This window comes from Gracilinanus agilis, chromosome 1 (genome assembly GCF_016433145.1).
Source record: "Gracilinanus agilis isolate LMUSP501 chromosome 1, AgileGrace, whole genome shotgun sequence".
NCBI lineage: Eukaryota > Metazoa > Chordata > Mammalia > Didelphimorphia > Didelphidae > Gracilinanus > Gracilinanus agilis.
In genome coordinates, this window is record NC_058130.1 from 673,383,889 (window position 1) to 673,401,724 (window position 17,836).

At 37.4% G+C, this 17,836-nt stretch overlaps 1 protein-coding gene across 1 annotated transcript in view; it reads left to right on the forward strand.

Annotated features, from left to right (window-relative positions):
- The window catches only part of NSMCE2 (NSE2 (MMS21) homolog, SMC5-SMC6 complex SUMO ligase), a 260,060-nt gene extending 247,914 nt beyond the window's left edge, over window positions 1-12,146 (forward strand). The window contains exons 5-7 of the mRNA XM_044669158.1: window positions 3,694-3,791; window positions 4,187-4,293; window positions 11,782-12,146. Coding sequence (XP_044525093.1) covers window positions 3,694-3,791; window positions 4,187-4,293; window positions 11,782-11,908 — 332 coding nt within the window. The 3' untranslated portion in view covers window positions 11,909-12,146. The remainder of the gene's footprint in view (window positions 1-3,693; window positions 3,792-4,186; window positions 4,294-11,781) is intronic.
- Window positions 12,147-17,836: the final 5,690 nt, after the last annotated feature.

Genomic DNA, 17,836 nt, shown 5'->3' on the forward strand with positions numbered 1-17,836 from the left:
TTGTGCTGTTTGACCTCTGTGTGAATGACTTGGATAAAAACAGGACATTCATCCAAATCTGGGAAGATTACTTCACATGGTAGATGACAGATCCAAAAAGATCCTGACAGGTGAGAACATTGGGCTAATTCTGAGATGAAACTCAGTTGTTGTTGTTCAGTCGTGTCTGACTCTCTGTGACCCCATTTGGGGTTTTCTTGGCAAAAATTGCTGGAGTAGTTTGTCCTTGTCTTCTCTAGTTCATTTTACAAATGAAGAACTGAGACAAACATGGTTTCTTGTCCAAGGTCACACAGCTAATAAGCGTCTGAAGGCATATTTGAATTCATGAAGATAATTCTTCCTAATTTCAAGCCTTGGTGTCTATGTACTGTACCACCACCTACCTGCCAGAAACTTGGTAGGGATAAATATAAAGTTTTGTTATTAGATATCCAAAATCAACTACATAATAAAGGAGGCATCATTAGGCAGCAGTTTGCCTGAATAAGACCATGACGTTTTAGTGGACCATAAACAATGTGAGTAGCTGACACAAAAGCTAAAGCAGTCTTGGGCTGATTTGATAGGTATAGCTTCAATGGAGAAATAATCAACCCCTTGGGCTCTTTGTCCTTGAAAGCACTAATGTGGAGTATTATATTCAGTTCTAGGCACCACAGTTTTAGAAGGGCATTATTAATAAGCCAGAATATACCAGAGGAAAGGAGGGCATCCAGCTGAAGGGCTTTTAGGCCAAGTGGCCATCAGGTAAAGGACTGGAAAATTTTTAGCCTGAAAGAAGTGAAGACTCAATGGAAACATAATAGCTACCTGACTTCAGGTTTTTGAAGGACTGCCATATGGAGGAGAGATTAGATATGGCTTTTTGGAGCTGAAGGGTCAACCCATGAGCATTAGGTAGATGTCGCAAAGGTATAAAATTGGACTTTTCCTAATAAGTTGTGATGTCCCAAAAGTGGATTAGGCTGCTTTGGGAAGTGATGGTTTCCACCTCCTTGGCAGTCTTCAAGATAACCGTATGTCAGGTATGTTCTAGAGAGAATATTCATTGTGTCTGACGTGGGCTTGATGACTACTGATGTTCCTCCTAAAATCTCATATTTTGTGATAATTATTATTTTGTTTTTACCCATCATGGATACTGAGAGCCACAAAGCACTAATTCATGATCCTAAAATATACCATCTTGGAATAGTAGAAGTAAAATTATATATGACCACAAGTTCAATAAACATTTTACACCAAGCAGCAAAGATTTGTAAAGTATTTCCTTCATGTGCTACTAATTTACAGGAAAGAGATGCTTTTAGAAAAATGTGTGCATGCCTAATTGAAAAAGTACATAGTAATCAACTTTTATTTCTGGCTTTCATACAAAAGGCTGACTAACGTGGTAGCCAAATTTCAGTTGCCTGAGGACAGACTTCTTACTGACTAATACTAGGTCTGTGTGTGGCCATGACCAAATGCATTTTCTGACCACAAGACCATGTCTGGATTCTCCTTTGTAATTACCGCACAGCCTACTGTAATTGTAAGACATATATTTACTTCCTGCCCTTACAGTGTAGTTGTGTCCATGAATCTGAATTGAACTAGAAATATGGAACTTTGTGTGATATTCCTAAAATGTAGAATTGTCCAGTGAATTGGATGTATGTTTGTATATAGCTATATATTTGTGTAGATATGTATGTATGTGTATAGACTTTAAAAAAACATACTTTGCCCAAGCTTGCTACATTTGGGTTAAGCAGACCCTCCATGAAAATTAAGTTTTTACTGTTTAGATCAGGGATCTTAACCTTTGGCAATCTAGTGAAGCCTGTGGAACTCAGAATGTTTTTAAATGCATAAAATAAATAACCTGAGATTACAAAGGAAACCAATTATATGGAAATAAGGTTATCAAAATATTTCTTAAAACATATTAATGGGCCAGAGAATAAGAATAAGAACTCTTGGTTTGGTTTCTGCTAAGCAAGAGCAAATCAAAAAACTTACCTAGCCAAGGAAGAAAATATAGTAATAAATTTAGCTAGCTAACTACTTTCTCTGTGACCTTGAGCAAATCTATTCTCTTCCCTGGGTTTATTTCCTCATCTATAAAATAAAGACCTTGGATTAGCCAAACTCCAAAATCACTTTTAGTTCCCCAAACTGTCGTTTTAATAGTGGCCCTATATTCTCACCTGCTTTTTGACGTGTTTTCTAATGTTTTCATGTTCTTTTAATGTCTAAGTTAATATATATAAATAACAGGGCCACATTTTTATTTGTTTATAAAATACTGTAGAATCTCAGAGTTTATGCTTTGTCTTTTACATTTTTTCTCCTGCCTTTCTATAAATTTTTTTCTCCCAGTTTTGAGAATTACCATTTCTCATTCCGGTTTTGTATTTTTTTCCCAAATGGGACAGACGTGTTGGTAGAATTCTTTTTATGTTGCTTTAAATAAACATAGTTTTCCACTGAAGAAAATGTTTGTCTCTAGTAGACTTTAGATGTTGCAAAGTCCTCAGTGTTTTCATTTCCCACTCTTTGAGCTATTAGTCACCATTGACATTTCTTCCTCATTCTCAGTTTTGCTCACCTTCTCCTTTCATGATCACTGATGTCAGTAATTACCTACAATTGGCAAGTTTCCTACTCATCCTTCCCTGTTTGTGGGTACCACATTTGAGTTGTCCTTGCTTGCTTCCTCAACACTGAAATTCAGAAAAAGAAAAAAAAAAACAAAGGCCGATTTTGTTGTCTTCAACATCTGTTTTTTCATCTATAATTATATTTCCCAGAGTGGTAGAGCAGAAAGAATATTATTGATTTTGAGACTAGAGGACCTTGGTTCAAATTCTGCCTTTGATACTTCACTACCTGTGTAAACTTGGGCAAGTTAAAATTATTTAATCTCTCTCGGAATCACTTTCTTCATCCATAAAATGAGATGATCTAATTAGAAGAGGTCCTTTCTGGTTCAGCTCAGATCTCTGCCAAACCTCCCATTCAATCTCTTTCCTTTGAGATTACCTTCCATTTGTACTATCTCTACTTTATATGCATGTTCTGCATGTTATTTCCTGCTTTAGAATGTGAGCTCCTTGAGGGCAGGGATTGTTTTTATCTGCTTTGTAGTTAAGGTATCTGGCGCATGGGTGCTTTAATAAAAGCTAATTGACTGTGTAGCTCTATGACCCTATGATTTTCCAACATGATAAAAAGTCAATCATCACTGTCATCCCAGTGAAATGTCCACTAGAATGAACTCTGAAGGAATACCTGTAAAAAGATTTTCCTCTCTTTGATCTGATGCTTCTTCTGTTGCCAAACATTAAATAGTAAGCCACATAGCCTCTGTCTGTTATTCCAAAAGGAGTGGTCAGGTGATGGAGTGGAGAGCTCACTGAGCTAGGCTTTAGAATGCCCAGTGGCAAGTCCTAGTTCTTCTATGTGCCAGCTCTAGAGACCTTTGTCCCATTCCCTCAGTGAGCGCCAGTTTCCTCAGATATAAAATGAATACAATATTTCTTGCCCTACTTACTTCATAGAGTTGTAGTGAGGATTAAATGAGAGCTGACCCATATTGTTTCCACTAGTTTAAACTGTACCGCATAGGACTTGTACTGTGTCTTTTCAACGAATAAAATGTTACCTTCAAAAGTATATTTCCCTTGGTTGATTTTTTTTTGACAGGTGGACTCCCCGTAACTGATGATGAAACAGAAGAACAAATAGATGAAGATATGATTGTGACCCAAAGTCAGACCAACTTCATTTGCCCCATTACTCAGGTACTTTGCCTTAAATAGATATTCTAATAGAAGAGGTGCTTACTGACTTATTCACCCAGCCATAAAGTGATTTGATTTCATATCTGGAGTAGAGGGCGGAAGGAATTGAATAGTGAGATAAAAGCTCAAATAGGAGCCAATAAAATGAAATACTACTGGAATTTTTTGACTGCCAGTCAATCAAGGAATATAGTGATAAATTAATGCTTCCATTCGTTCTGCATGATTCCGTGTTGGTGGGGTGCTTTAATAATTGTTATCTTTCCCTGCAAGAATGGAAAATTAAACATAAAAAAGCTAGTGCTTGAAATCCCAACTCCTGATAATGGTAATTTAGTAAGCTGACTGGAAGGTGATTGTCATCATTCCTGTAAACCCAATCTTCTTGATTACAGTTGGAAATGAAGAAACCAGTGAAAAATAAAGTATGTGGACACACCTATGAAGAGGAAGCCATTAGAAGAATTATTGAGTCGAAACACAAAAGAATGAAAAAGGCATGGTAAGTTCACGAGGAAGAAAAAAAGCTATAGCTCTTTCCTTTACCACAGCAAATCACAAGCATTTTGTTCAAGCAGATATTTCAAACTTGGCAGAATCAGAGGAAGGAATACTTAAACATTCACTCTCAATCAGATTCAGCTCACTAGTTGCATAAATATGAAAGCTAACTAGAATAGAATAAAAATACAACATGAGGGGAAATTTTATAAATTGCTCAGGAAGGGTGTGGGAAAGGCGTAAGTTATTCAGAGAGCAGAGCATTATTATGTAGTTGAAAGAGCATTGGATGGAGGGTCAAAAGGCCCACATTCACGTCTGTAAACTTCTTGTGAATCAAGGGCAAGTCAATTCTTCTTGCTGAACCTCCATTTTCTTATCTCTAAAATGAGGGGGAAGTTGACCTGGATGATCTCTGAGATCTAAAATTCTAAAGTCATTATTGTTATGACTTTTAGGATCATAGATCTGGAGCTATCTGGGATCTCAGAGGCCATCTCTAATTTAATTCCCTTATTTTACAATTAAGGAAACATCCAAGAAGGTTTAAGTGATTGCCCAAGATTATGCATTTAGTAAGTGGTAGAGGCAAAAATATAAATTTATACATCAGATATACATAAAATGAGAGAAAAAATGTGAGGATTTGCTTTCAGAGTCCCTCCACCCCCTTATGAATTTTTTGCTAGGTTATATATATTTATACACACACACACACACATACATACATATATATATATACAATCCAAAGTCAAGGAAATATGCCGAAAGAATTAACAAACAAAAAGAGAATCCTACCTTAAATATGTTGTGGTGACAAGAACATTCAAGACCCAAGTTCTAAAAAAAAGAGAATGACCATACAATATAGACGTTCAAAGTCTTTAAGAAAGACGCAGCTTGGGTACAAATTCAACTAGAATTCCAAAAGTTGAATTGAGTTTCAAAAAAGAGTTTTAAAAGGTTTTTATAGATGAATGAGGATATCATTGGGGAGGGAAATGGAAAAGGAATTGGAAAGGATTGCAATAGCTTAGCACTTGAGGCACATGGAGACAACATAGAGACAAGTGGCTCAGTGGATAGAATTCTGGGCCTGGAGTCAAGATCTGATTTCAAATCCAGCCTCAGATACTTAGAAGTTGTGTAACCCTGGGCAAGTCACTTAACCTGTGTTTGCCTTAATCCACTGGAGAAGGAAATGGCAAAACTACTACAGTATATTTGCTAAGAAAATCCCATGGGGTCACAAAGTATTAGACATGACTGAAGAATAACAACATGAAGTACAAAACTTTGTCCCAAGGACAGATTCCCTGAATACACCAGAGATGCTAATGTCTCTGTGAAATAAGCAGAAATATAACTAAGTTTAAACTCTGAAAAGAATAGGAGAAAATGTAAGGTGTCTTACAGCAAAATCTACTGGACCAGAAAGTAGATCAAAGAGAGAAATTTTAAGAATCGTTAGACATTAGCGTCTCTGGTGTAGAAAGCCAGGCTTAGAGGATGGGACATCATGAGTTCAAATGTGGCCTCAGACACTTCCTACCTGTGTGACCCTGCACACGCCACTTAACTCCAATTGCCTAGCCCTTACTGCTCTTCTGCCTTGGAACTGATTCTTAGTGTTAATTGTAAAATAGAAGGTAAGAATTTATACCCCACTCAAAAAAAAAAAAAAAAAAAAAAAAGAATCATTGGACTATCCAAATGCCATGACCAAAAAAAAAAAAAAAGAAGAAGAAGAAGAAAAAGCCATAGACATTTTAAGAAATCTAAAAACCAGGGGAAAGCTAAGGTAGCACAGTAGATAAAAGTGCCAGGCCTGGAGTTGGGAGGAGTAGGTTCAAATTAAGACTCAGACACTTCCTAGTTGCGTGATCCTGGGCAGTCACATAACCTCAATTACCTATTCGTTTTTGTTGTTCTGCCTTAGAATCTGTACTTACTTAGAAAAAAAAATCTCTTTTAAAAAATTGCCCAAATCTCTTAGGACCCCAGAGCAAAATGGAAATAGAAAAAATTCTGCCAGTCACTTCTTAAAAGAAACCCCCAGGGGCAGCTGGGTAGCTCAGTGGATTGAGAGCCAGGCCTAGAGACGGGAGGTCCTAGGTTCAAATCTGGCCTCAGACACTTCCCAGCTGTGTGACCCTGGGCAAGTCACTTGACCCCCATTGCCTACCCTTACCACTCTTCCACCTATAAGTCAATGCACAGAAGTCAAGGGTTTAAAATTAAAAAAAAAAAAAAAAAAAAAAAAGAAACCTCCAAATGAAAACTCCCAAGAACATTAGAGCCAAAATCCAGAGCTTCCAGGTCAAAGGAAAAATACTGCAAGCACCCAGAAAGAATTCAAGAACGAGAGCCACCTTAGTTTTTAGATCTTACATTCCAGGTTCCTCTGCAATATTGATCTTTACAGCATCAGACTTTCCTTTAGTCACCAGATACATCTGCAGCTGAGTTTCCTTTTGGCTTTGGCCCAGCTGTTTCATTAGTGCTGGTGCTACTTGGGCTTGTCCTCTGCTCTTCCCCAGACCTGAGGGACTCATCTTCTGTATCTTTTGTCATTTTAATACTGTCCATGAGCTTTTCTTGGCAAAGATATCATCATGGTTTGCCATTTCTTGCTTCAGTGGATTACCTTTTGTCAGAATTGTGACCTATCACTTTACTATTAAAGTCCCTCTGCTACGACAAAGCAAGTGATCCAGGAGAGGTCCTAGCAGTCCCACATCTCAAAGTACAATACAAAGTACTGATCACTAAAACTCTTTGGTGGTGGTTGTTCAGTCATCTCCAAGTCTTCGTGAACTTGTGGGCCCTATCATGCCACTATGTTTCATATGATTTTCTTGTCAAAAATGGTTTGCCATTTCCTTTTCCAGTAGATTAAGGCAAATGGGCTAAGTGATTTGCCCAGTCATACAGCTTGTATGTGTCTGAGGCAGGATTTGAATTCAGGTCTTCTTGACTCCTGGCCCAATGCTGTATCTACTTAGCCATCTGGCTGCCTCATAAACTCTTTGGTACAGCATAAAAAATAGGAAATTTGACCATTGAAACAAATCATGTATAAGAGACGTATAAGCAAAGACACAGTAATGTAGTATTTGGTAAACCCAAGGACTCACTAGATTTGGACTAACTATTCAGCAACACTACTATAGAAAGCTGAAATTTAGTTTCTTTTTCTTTAATATGAATGCCCTAAGCTCCTCTCTTCCCATTACTCAGCCCTTTTAGAACTTTCACTCCATATTTTTCTTGTCACAGAAAAAGAGTCCTTCTCACTCTTTAGGGTTAATTCCTTGTTCTTGCCCTCATTCCTTCCAATTCCTATCATCTTCCTTTGACAATTCAATCCTTAGCTTTGTCTGTACATTCAAGCATCGCATCAAACTGAACATGCTCTAGATTTGAGTCAGGACATAAAATTAAGTTTCTGCCAACATCTTACCCCACATAGCACAATCAACTTGAAATGGTTACTTTGGATATTAACAGAGAATGAGATGCTTTTCATAACTGTAGATATTGGGAAAGTTCTTTATTGTAAGGGATAGACAGGATCAAAAGAGATAAAATGGACCATTTTGATTATATAAAATAGTAAAATTTCCAGACAAACAAAATTAGTGTAGTTAGAAGGGGAACAACTGAAGTGGGAAAATCTTTGCAGTGAGTTTCTCAGCTAAATATCTGATGTCTAAGATATAAAGGGAACTGATTCACATACATAAGAGTCATTAATCAGTATATCAAAAGTCAAGGGAAAAACAAGCCTACCAATAATTATAAAGGTCAGATATCCAAGACTTATAAGTTTAAGGGACAAGGAATTTGCTTTCCCACCTACCTCCCCACTATAATTGATATAGTCATAGAAAATGAGTAAATAGCAAAGACAATGAGGTATTAATCCGTTAACATATTGATGGCCCCTTTTTCTGAAGAAAGGATGTTTTGAGACTAACAAAAAAAAATTAGAGAGGAAACAGTTAACACTAAAAAAGATCTTTATAGCAAATTTCTTTGATAAAAATATAAAATCCAAAATATAAAGGAAATTGATACAGATATAAAACTAAGAGCCATTTTCCAATAGATAAGTGTTCAGTTGATAAGAACATAGTTCTCTAGGGAAGAAATGCAAATTATCAGTAACAATAGGAAAAAGTTACTTAATAATTAGAGAAGTGCAAATTAAAAGAAATTAGGTTCTACTTCATATCCATCAGATAGTTAAAGAAGGTTAAAAAGAGAAATAACCATTATCAGGAGGGCTGGAAGAGTATCAACTTTAGTGCACTCTTGGTGGAATTCTGAATTATTCTGGTGATTCTGAAAAGTCATTTGGAACTCTGTCCAAAAAAACAATTAAACTTTGCATGCTCTTTGACCTAGCAATAGCACTCATAGGCCTAGATCCCAAAGAAATCAAATAAAGAGGAAAAGGACCCACATGTACAATAGCAGCTCTTTTTGCATTGGCAAAGAACTCCAGCTAAAGAGGTGCCTATCATTTGGGGAATGGATGAATAAATATATGGTATGTGAATAGTGATATAATGTTGTGATATAACAAATGATGAAAAGGAGTTATAATGAGAGAGAGGGGAAATACTAAAAGCAGAAAAAATAATTAGGGTATTATTATAGTTGAGAGACAGAGGAGAGTGAGAAGGAAAACCTAAGGAGAAGAGAGTATCCAGGAAGAGAGAATGGTCAATAATGCCAGAAGCTTCAGAGATGCTAGGAAGGATGAAAACTGAGAAAAGTCCAATTAAGAGATTGTTGATGACATTGTTGAGAGCAGTCTCAGCTGAGTGATGTAACAAAAGTCAAATTATAATAAACTGAAGATGAGTGGGAGGTAAGGAAATGGAATCAGCAAGGAGAGAGAACTATGGATAACTCCTATAAGTATAACGAGCTCTGAAAGAGAAGAAAGATTAGAAGGGAATGTCATGGTCAAGTGAAGAGTTTCTTGGAGATTTAAGCATATTTGTAGACAGCAAGAAAAGAGCTAGTGTTTAAAGAGAGATGATATCTGGGGTAGTGGGGTGGGCAAGGAAGCAGCTCCAAGAAGAATCAGCAAAGTGTAGGACTAAGGGCACAAGCAGAGAGCTTCCCTTGAAGGAGAAAGGGGCATAGTAGAAGATTTAAGGTATGTCATTGTAGAGAAAAGCAAACTCATATATGATGACCTCAATTATTATTGGTAAAGTATTACTTGAAACCCTCTGCTAAGAGAAAGGGGAGAGGGGCACACTGAAAAGATGAGTGGATTTTGATTTAGACAACCTGAGTTTGAGTCTCTGCTCTGCCTCTTTACTAGTTCTTAACATAGGAAAGTCACTTGACCTCTTTGAAACTCAGTTTCCTTATTTGGAAAATGAAAATCATTCATTACCTCTCTCTAAGGGAAGTTTTGGAAAGAATAATTTTCCTCTTCCCCTAATCCCCCTCCCTTTTTTTTTTATTTGAGAATAAAGATGTGCATAATAGGGTAACTCACTATGCCTGCCATGAGGCATCTAGTCTCACTGGTTGGCCTTATCTATCTACCTTTTTCCTTTGTTGCTTTTGGATAATATATTTAAATCCTAAAGGTTTCAAGAACTTCTAGCTTTTAGTCAGGCTTTGCCGCCAGATCCTGGTACCTAGTTGGCTTTGGCTTGGGCACTCCTTAAGCCTCACAAACCCACTAGACAGCTCTTTGCCTAAATAGAATGTTCTGTCCTCTTTGGTGACATAAGTTCAAAAACCAAGCCTGTCCTCCAAAGCCCCGAGTTCTCAACTATGATGATATGAGAGCTTAAGGTAGGGAACTGACACACCTGACTGGCTCACCAGGGTGTTGTAGGGATTAATGGACTAATGCCTATAAAATGTTTCTCTGTGCTATTACTCTGGAGGTGGGAGTGCCCTTGTCCATGGTGTGATGGTGTTATTAAGGTTTTTTGTGATTTCATTTGGTAAAAAGCACCTTGAGGGAATTGTTGCTCCTTGCATCATTATGTTTTATTTTTTAATTTCCTGAGAAGTTAACTTAGTTCAATCTTATGTATAGTGACTTCCCCTCCTCTCCCTAGTAAGTACATCTCTTTACATTTAGCCAAACTAAAACTAACTTTCTGTGAGGTTGAATCCATCAGTTATTCTCAGAATGTCTGTTGTTTTACTAATCAAAACCATATTATGTCATCAGGAGGTCTTCACCACCTCCCAGTTCACTTCCCTATCCAAAACATTACTCAGTGTCTGGATCATTGAGGTTTATGTGCCATGCTGTATGGAGGAGAAAGAAGAATAAGTTCATATCCAACTATCACATTTCTAGTTACAGACCTTTTTTCACAACAATCCTGTGAAGTAGTTAGAGAAAGGATTATTATCCTCATTTTTCATATGACAAATTCAAGACCCAAGGTCAAGCACATGCCAAATTGCAGAACTGGGACTAGAACAGAGGTATTTCTGAGTCCAAGTTCCCAGTTCTTTCCATTACTTCAAACCATGAGGCCTCTTTCCCTCCCCAGTAGCTAGCTGTTCTTTAGGTTATTTTATGAAATTTGCCTATCTAGTGTGCATTATTATAGTGATTTTCTTTAGATCGCTTAGAGTCCTAATCCAAGAATTTCCTACATTCATCACTCCATTTTACCAAAGTGTAAAGGATGGGAACTTTGGGTTTGTTGTACTGGTAAAGATCTCAATGTACTATTATCTATCTCAACCATTCTGGTATAGAGAACTTTTGCTTCTCTAAATCTCTCAAGCTTCTCTGATTAGACATTTTATGTACTTAGAGCTCATATTATACATGATTATTTGTGTATTTATCTTCCTTTGGTCTTTGTATCTCACCTAGCACAATGCATTTCATGAAACAGCTATTTAAGAAAGACTTTTTGACTACCTAAAGAGGCTTTTAGCTTTTGGATTTTCTTTCTTCAAATTTTTTTAAAATGAGAAATGGATTATTTTGAATGATTGAAATAAATAAAACATCATTAAATACTCTTTGGAAAGTGCTGTGCTATTCTGTGGGAGAAATGCAAAGTTGAGATAAGACAGTTTCTGCCCTCTTGGAACTTACCCACTAATAGGGAGAGATAGTTATAATATAATTATTATATGATAAATATATTAGACTGTTAACAAAACACAGTGCTAAGTGAAGACAGTTGCTATTAGTCATAAGAATGGGAAGAACAGCCCTCTGCTTTTAGATGCTTTTAGAACTACCGTCTAAACAGTACCAGGCAGGTGGATCTTTCCTGTTTTTAAAGACTTGAAACTTCTTTTGGCAACAGGTTCCCATTTTAAAATTTAAATATTAAATAAGTTGATGAGGGAAAGCACTAATTGTAGTCCTCTTAACCTCCATTAAAGATGTGACATTGCTATTTTATAAATTAATATCAATTATAGAATCTCTGGATTAATTGAATTTGTTGTCATTTTTCCTCTCTGATAGCTGCCCCAAAGTTGGCTGTAGCCATACAGATGTAAAGCTGACAGACCTTGTGCAAGATGTGGTACTTAGAAGAGCCATTGAGAACCACCGAAGAATGGCCAGCAGTCAAAGCAAACAGAGCCACTAGACATGCAGAAGTCTCCAGCTCATGTGCTCTTGTAAGAGGGAAGGCTTATCAGTGTCTACCAAGATCACTTGCTTATTGTAAACTGACTAGAACAGATTATTACTTTTTTCATTTGTAGGTAAAATCAAAGATGTCAAACATAATCCCCAAAAGTGATTTTAACTGCCATGTAACAACTTTCATTTAAAATTTTCCTCTTTAAAACTTTGTTTTTGTTAAATAAAGTGATTATCTGCAACTTTTTTCTCTTTGGTCTAATTTGGGGAATTTTCCAAAAGATGTGAACATTCACATAAATGACTTCGTGGTTCAAAGAATTTAGGTTGTATTGCGACCTCTAATTCCTCTTTCCCTCAATTCTTTAATAGACCATCCCCCCTGTACTGGCTAGTCTCACCTCCCTTCTATACCTTGCCCCACTAGATGACCCATTTCATGTCTACACTGTCTCTTCTCTTAAGTCACCTCCTACCATCCTCTCTGTGTTTACCCCTACTCTACTTGCTGCTGAACAAAGGTGGAGAAAATTATGAAAATATGCCAACTAGGTCCATTGTAGCTTCATGTTACATAATCTCAATGGATTCTCACTGCTTCTAGGCAATCCTTTTATTCCTCCCAAATCTATTCTTTATTCCACTGACAACAGTTTTTCCAAAATTTTTTATCCTGCCCAAACCTCTCCTGCCTTCCTGACCTTTATGCTCTAAGAACTTTGCCTCATATTTTAACTGAAAAAAACAGGCAATTCATCAAACTCTCTTTTATCTCCTCCTCATCTCAGATGCCTTCTGCCACTATTTCCTGCTTCACTGGTTTCACTCAAAGAGGGGACTCTTCTTATCAAGGCATTAGCCCTTTTCAGACCCAATGGATCCTATTCCAACCTGTCTTCTCCAGCAAATTTTCTCCTCTATCATCCCTTCTCTCTCATCTTCATTTGCTCCCTGATTGCAAGCTGCTTCCTCAGTACCTATAGACACCCACGTCAAATGACAGTTTCTCAATCCTGGTCCTTTTTGACCCCTCTGTACCCCTTTATCCTCTCCCTTTTGTTGTACCCCATGGCAAACTCATCAACTCCAAGAGATTTTGTTATCACCTCTCTACAGATTATTCTTGTACCTATTCATTCCTCTAACTATTAGACATCTCAGACTGGATATCCTGTAGATATTGTCAACTCGGAGTGTCCAAACTGAACCCATTATTGTTTCCCCAAATCCTCCCCTATTCCACCTCTCTGGAGGCTGACCCCCCCATCTGCCCAATCACTCAAGCCCACAACTTTAACTCATTGCTCTCTTTCACACATGCCCTCTTCTGTGTTCTATCAAGTCCTATCAATTCTCTCCTGTTTGAACACTTTCACCACCAAGAAGCTGGCCCTCATCACCTCACACCTGGACTATTACAGTAGCCCACTGGTTGGTCTACTTTGCCACAAGTCTCTTCCCACTCCAATCTATCCTCCACTCCGCTCTTAAATTGCTCTTCCTAAAGCACACCTGGCCATGTGAGCCCATACTTGCTCAGTCAATTCCAAAGGCTCCCTATTGCCTCCAGGATCAAAGCCTCTGGATTTGAGAGTCCTCCATAACTAGGCTTTTCCTACCTTTCCAGGATTCCTATGTATTACTCTACTTCAGCAATCCAGGAACTTTAGGCTTCTTGCTGTTCCTCCGCCTCTCAACTGTGGACATTTTCACTGGCTGACCTCACAGGCTTAGAATTCTCCATCCTCATCTTTATTTCCTGACTCCCTTTTTTTAAAAAACCCAAGTAAAAGCAGTAAGAGCTAGGTAAGTTGGGGTGAAATGACTTGCCTAGGATCACACAGGTGGGAAGTGTCTGAGGTCAGCTTTGAACCCCAGACCTGCCATTTCCAGGCTGGCTCTCTATCCACTGAGCCACCTAGCTGCTCCACAAGTCCTTCTTATTGTTCCTTCCCTTAGCTGACTACTCTGATTTTTCCTGTTTCTACCTTATTTGTACAAAATTGCTTGAATGTTGTCTCCCCCATGAGACTGTGGACTCCTTGAGCAAAGAGACTAGTTTTGGCTTTTCTTTGTATCCCCAGTACTTAATCCAACGCCTAAGAAAATGCTTAATAAATAGTTACAATTCAGTTTTGGTGTTATAAATGTCTTTATCCATCATTCTAAATATAAGATAATACTCTGTTAACCAGCACATGCAAATTCAGTGCAACAATTCTTTTGATAAGAATTCTGTAGAACAGTAAAATGCTGCCTAAATTACCCTTTCTTCCCACTCTCCCCTCCAAAAAAAGGTGGTGAGACAACTCAGTTCAAATTCTACCTTTGTAGAATTTCTTCCTTCTTGTCCATTTCTTCCTCTGTAAAATTACGGAATTGAACAAGGTGATTTCTAAGATCACCTCCATGGTAATGAACTGGAGGAATTCCATGTGAACTGGAATGACCTTCAGGAATTGATGCAGAGTGAAAGGAGCAGAACCAGGAGAACACTGTACAAAGAGAAGGATACATTATGGCACAATCGAATGTAATGGACTTCTGTACTAGTAGCAATGCAATGATCCAGGACAATTCTGAGGGACTTGGGAGAAAGAACGCTATCCACATCTAGAGAAAGAACTGGGAGTAGAAACACAGAAGAAAAACAACTGCTTGATCACATGGGTCGATGGGGATATGATTGGGGATGCAGAATCTAAACGATCACCCTGGTGTAAATATCAATAATATGGAAATAGGTCTTGATCAATGACACATGTAAAACCCAGTGGAATTGCTTGTTGGTGATGGGAGGGGAGTGAGAGAAGGGGAAGGAAAGAACATGAATCATGTAACCATGGAAAAATATTCTAAATTAAAAATTTTCAAATTAAAAAAAAAAAGATCACTTCCATGAGACAACCTTCTTTTATTAAGAGACCTTAGCGGCATCACAGTTCAAGCCTCTCTTTTGCATTTGAAACTGCTGTCTTGATAGGTTAAGTGGCTTGCTTAAGGTCTCACAGGCAGTGGCAGACTTCTTTTAAAAGTGGTCATCAATTTGTAACTTTTGCAGCAACTATATTTTTCTAACAACTGACAGGAGATGGTTTTATGAAAAAAGCAATACTAGAAAAAGAACAAATTAAAAACAAGAAAACTATTAAACCTAATACACAAGACAAGGATTTAATTTTATGTAAAAAGAAATCGCAAAAGAACGAATTTAAAATCCCTAATTAAACACCAGATTGAAATCCTTAAAATCAAAGGAGATATTGCCAAAATTGAACGTAAGAAAACCATTGAACTAATAAGACAAGGAGCTGCTTTTATGGGGAAAAAATAAAAGAACAAAATAAAGCTCACCAACATCTAATAGGCAAGTAATTTTACAAGTAGAGAACTTACATGAGAACAAATCATATTTCTGGGCCCCAATTTTCTCATTTGTAAAATAATGAGGGTGACCTAGAAGCTATCTAACATTCCTTCTGGCTCTGAAGAACAGTGATTTTATTCATCTGTAGATTATATTAAGATCTACTAGAGGAAGCTAAGTGGTGGAGTGGAAGTTGGTGTTGGACTTGGAATATGGAATATCCGATTTCAAAATTGGCTTCAGACTCTTACTATGTGTGACAAGAGACCTTGGCAAGTCACAACTTCTGTCTGCTTCATTTTCCTCATCTATAAAATGGGAATAACAATAACAGGTCTCCCAAAGTTATTGTAAAGATAAAATGATTTAATATTTGTAAAGCATTTTGCAGATCTTAAAGCACTATGTAAATGCTAGTTATTATTGCCATTATTGTTATTACTTATGGAAGCTGACTTATTTGCAAATGAATCAGTCTGCAATTGAGCACTAGTTTTGTACTTTTTGATTGTTTTAAATTATTAGTATTGTTTGAGGATTTCAGTCAACCTCATTTCTCACTTTTGGAAAAGGATAAAATGCTAGATATTCATTTTACAGTGTATGCGGGGTTCTTTTGTATAACAAAAACAAGAATTTCTTTAACAAATCTAAGTTGAAATGAAATAATTTCCTAAATTCATCCCTGCTTTTTTTTATATCTATTTTGATTTTTCTTAAATAGTTCCAGAAAGAATTGAAGAATAAGGGGATAGGACAGAATTTTGGTTAGATATAACAAAGCCTTTAACTCAGCTATAATGCAATACTTTATCTCTACTCTGGGAATTACTGTAGAATTGTTTTTTTAACTCTATATTACACTGTAAGTTGCGGTCTTTTATCCAAATTTGATGGAACAATATCATGTCCTACATTTTAATTATATTTCCAACAGTAAAATGCTGTTATTTACCTGACATCATTAGTTAAGATTTATTTAGTGTCCTCAGAGAATAGGACAATTTTTCAAGTAACTTTATCTGTTTTTGTTGTTTGTTTTTTAAGGGGTAAATAAATTGTTTTTGTAAATTCTTCCAAGTTTTTAGGTTAAAAAACCATCAAAGATCCAGGGACAATTATCCAGGGATCCTGAAAACTTCAGCTATGTCATCAAATCACAGAATCTGAGGGTTAGAAGGAATGTTCAAGGTTGTCTTGTCTAGCCTCCCCACTAGAATAGAGGTCTTCTCAACTGTGTCCCCAACAAATAGTAACCTAGTCTCTGCTTGATCTTTTTCCAGTTACAGAATGGAAAAACATAACTGTTTTAGTGTTAATTCAGTTACTATTCTCAGAGCTCCTGTTTGCCTATTTTTGTAGAGGACCAAAATGACCTCACAGGGTAATATCTTGACTTGTTCATGAACTGGATTTTAGTGAAGCAGAATCATACAAAGTCTCAGCCTCACTCTCTTTTCTAGAGTCATGGAAATCCAGTGGCAGGACAAAAGTCAGGACAACTGGCAGTGGCCTGGGATGCAGTGGATGGCCTTGGCATCTTTGATGTCTAACCAAACTCTGAGTGTTTCACAGAGCCTGCTTCAGTCATCTTGTTGGCCATTGGAACAAGTTTTTCTAATCTGCCCATTCTGCTAGGGGTAGTCTTCACATACTTGGGGTAGACATCCCCTAACACACCAACTGGTTTGAGGTCTATTGTTCAACCTGCCTACAGAGATGGTTTTACCAGGTTGTGGCTGCTGGGCATGCTACCGCTTCTCATAGTCAGAGGTAAGAGTTGGGGGATGAAAGGTGGATGAGCAAAAGGGGAAGGGGATGAGCCCAGCAGCATGGCTATCTTGTTCCAAAGTCTTACATTATCTGTGTGACACATCCCAGGTTTCTCTGTTTCTTATATAGCATGGTTTACCAGTCCCTAATTCCCTCATCCTTTTCTCCCTTCTCTGGAAACACTCTAGCTTTTGAATATTATTTTTAAAATGTGACCCAGGGAGCAGTTAGATGGCTCAGTGGATTGAGAGTCAGGCCAAGACACAGGAGGTCCTAGGTTCAAATCTGTCCTCAGAAACTTCCTAACTGTGTAACCCTGGGCAAGTCATTTAATTCCCATTGCCCAGCCCTTACCACTCTTCTGCCTTGGAACCAATGCACAGTATTGATTCTGAGATGGAAAGTGAGGGTTTAAAAAAAAAGTGATGCAGAAAAGACTGATGAATTGATGCAAAGTGAAGTGTGCAGAACCAGAACATTGTACACAGTAACATCATTATTATATGATTAACAAAATGTGAAAGACTCAGCTACTCTAATCAATGCAATGATCCAAGACAATTTCAAAGGGCTGCTGATTGAAAAATACTGAGAAAGAACTGATGAACTCTGAGTGAAGATGGAAACATTTTTTTCACTTTATTTTTCTTGCCTTTTTTTTTTTAACAAAGTGGCTAATATGTTTTGCATGACTTCACATGTATAATGGGTATCAAATTGTTTGCTTTCTCAGTGAGTAAGAGAAAGGTCTGGAGAGAGGGGAGAGAATTTTGGAACTCAAAACAAATTTTA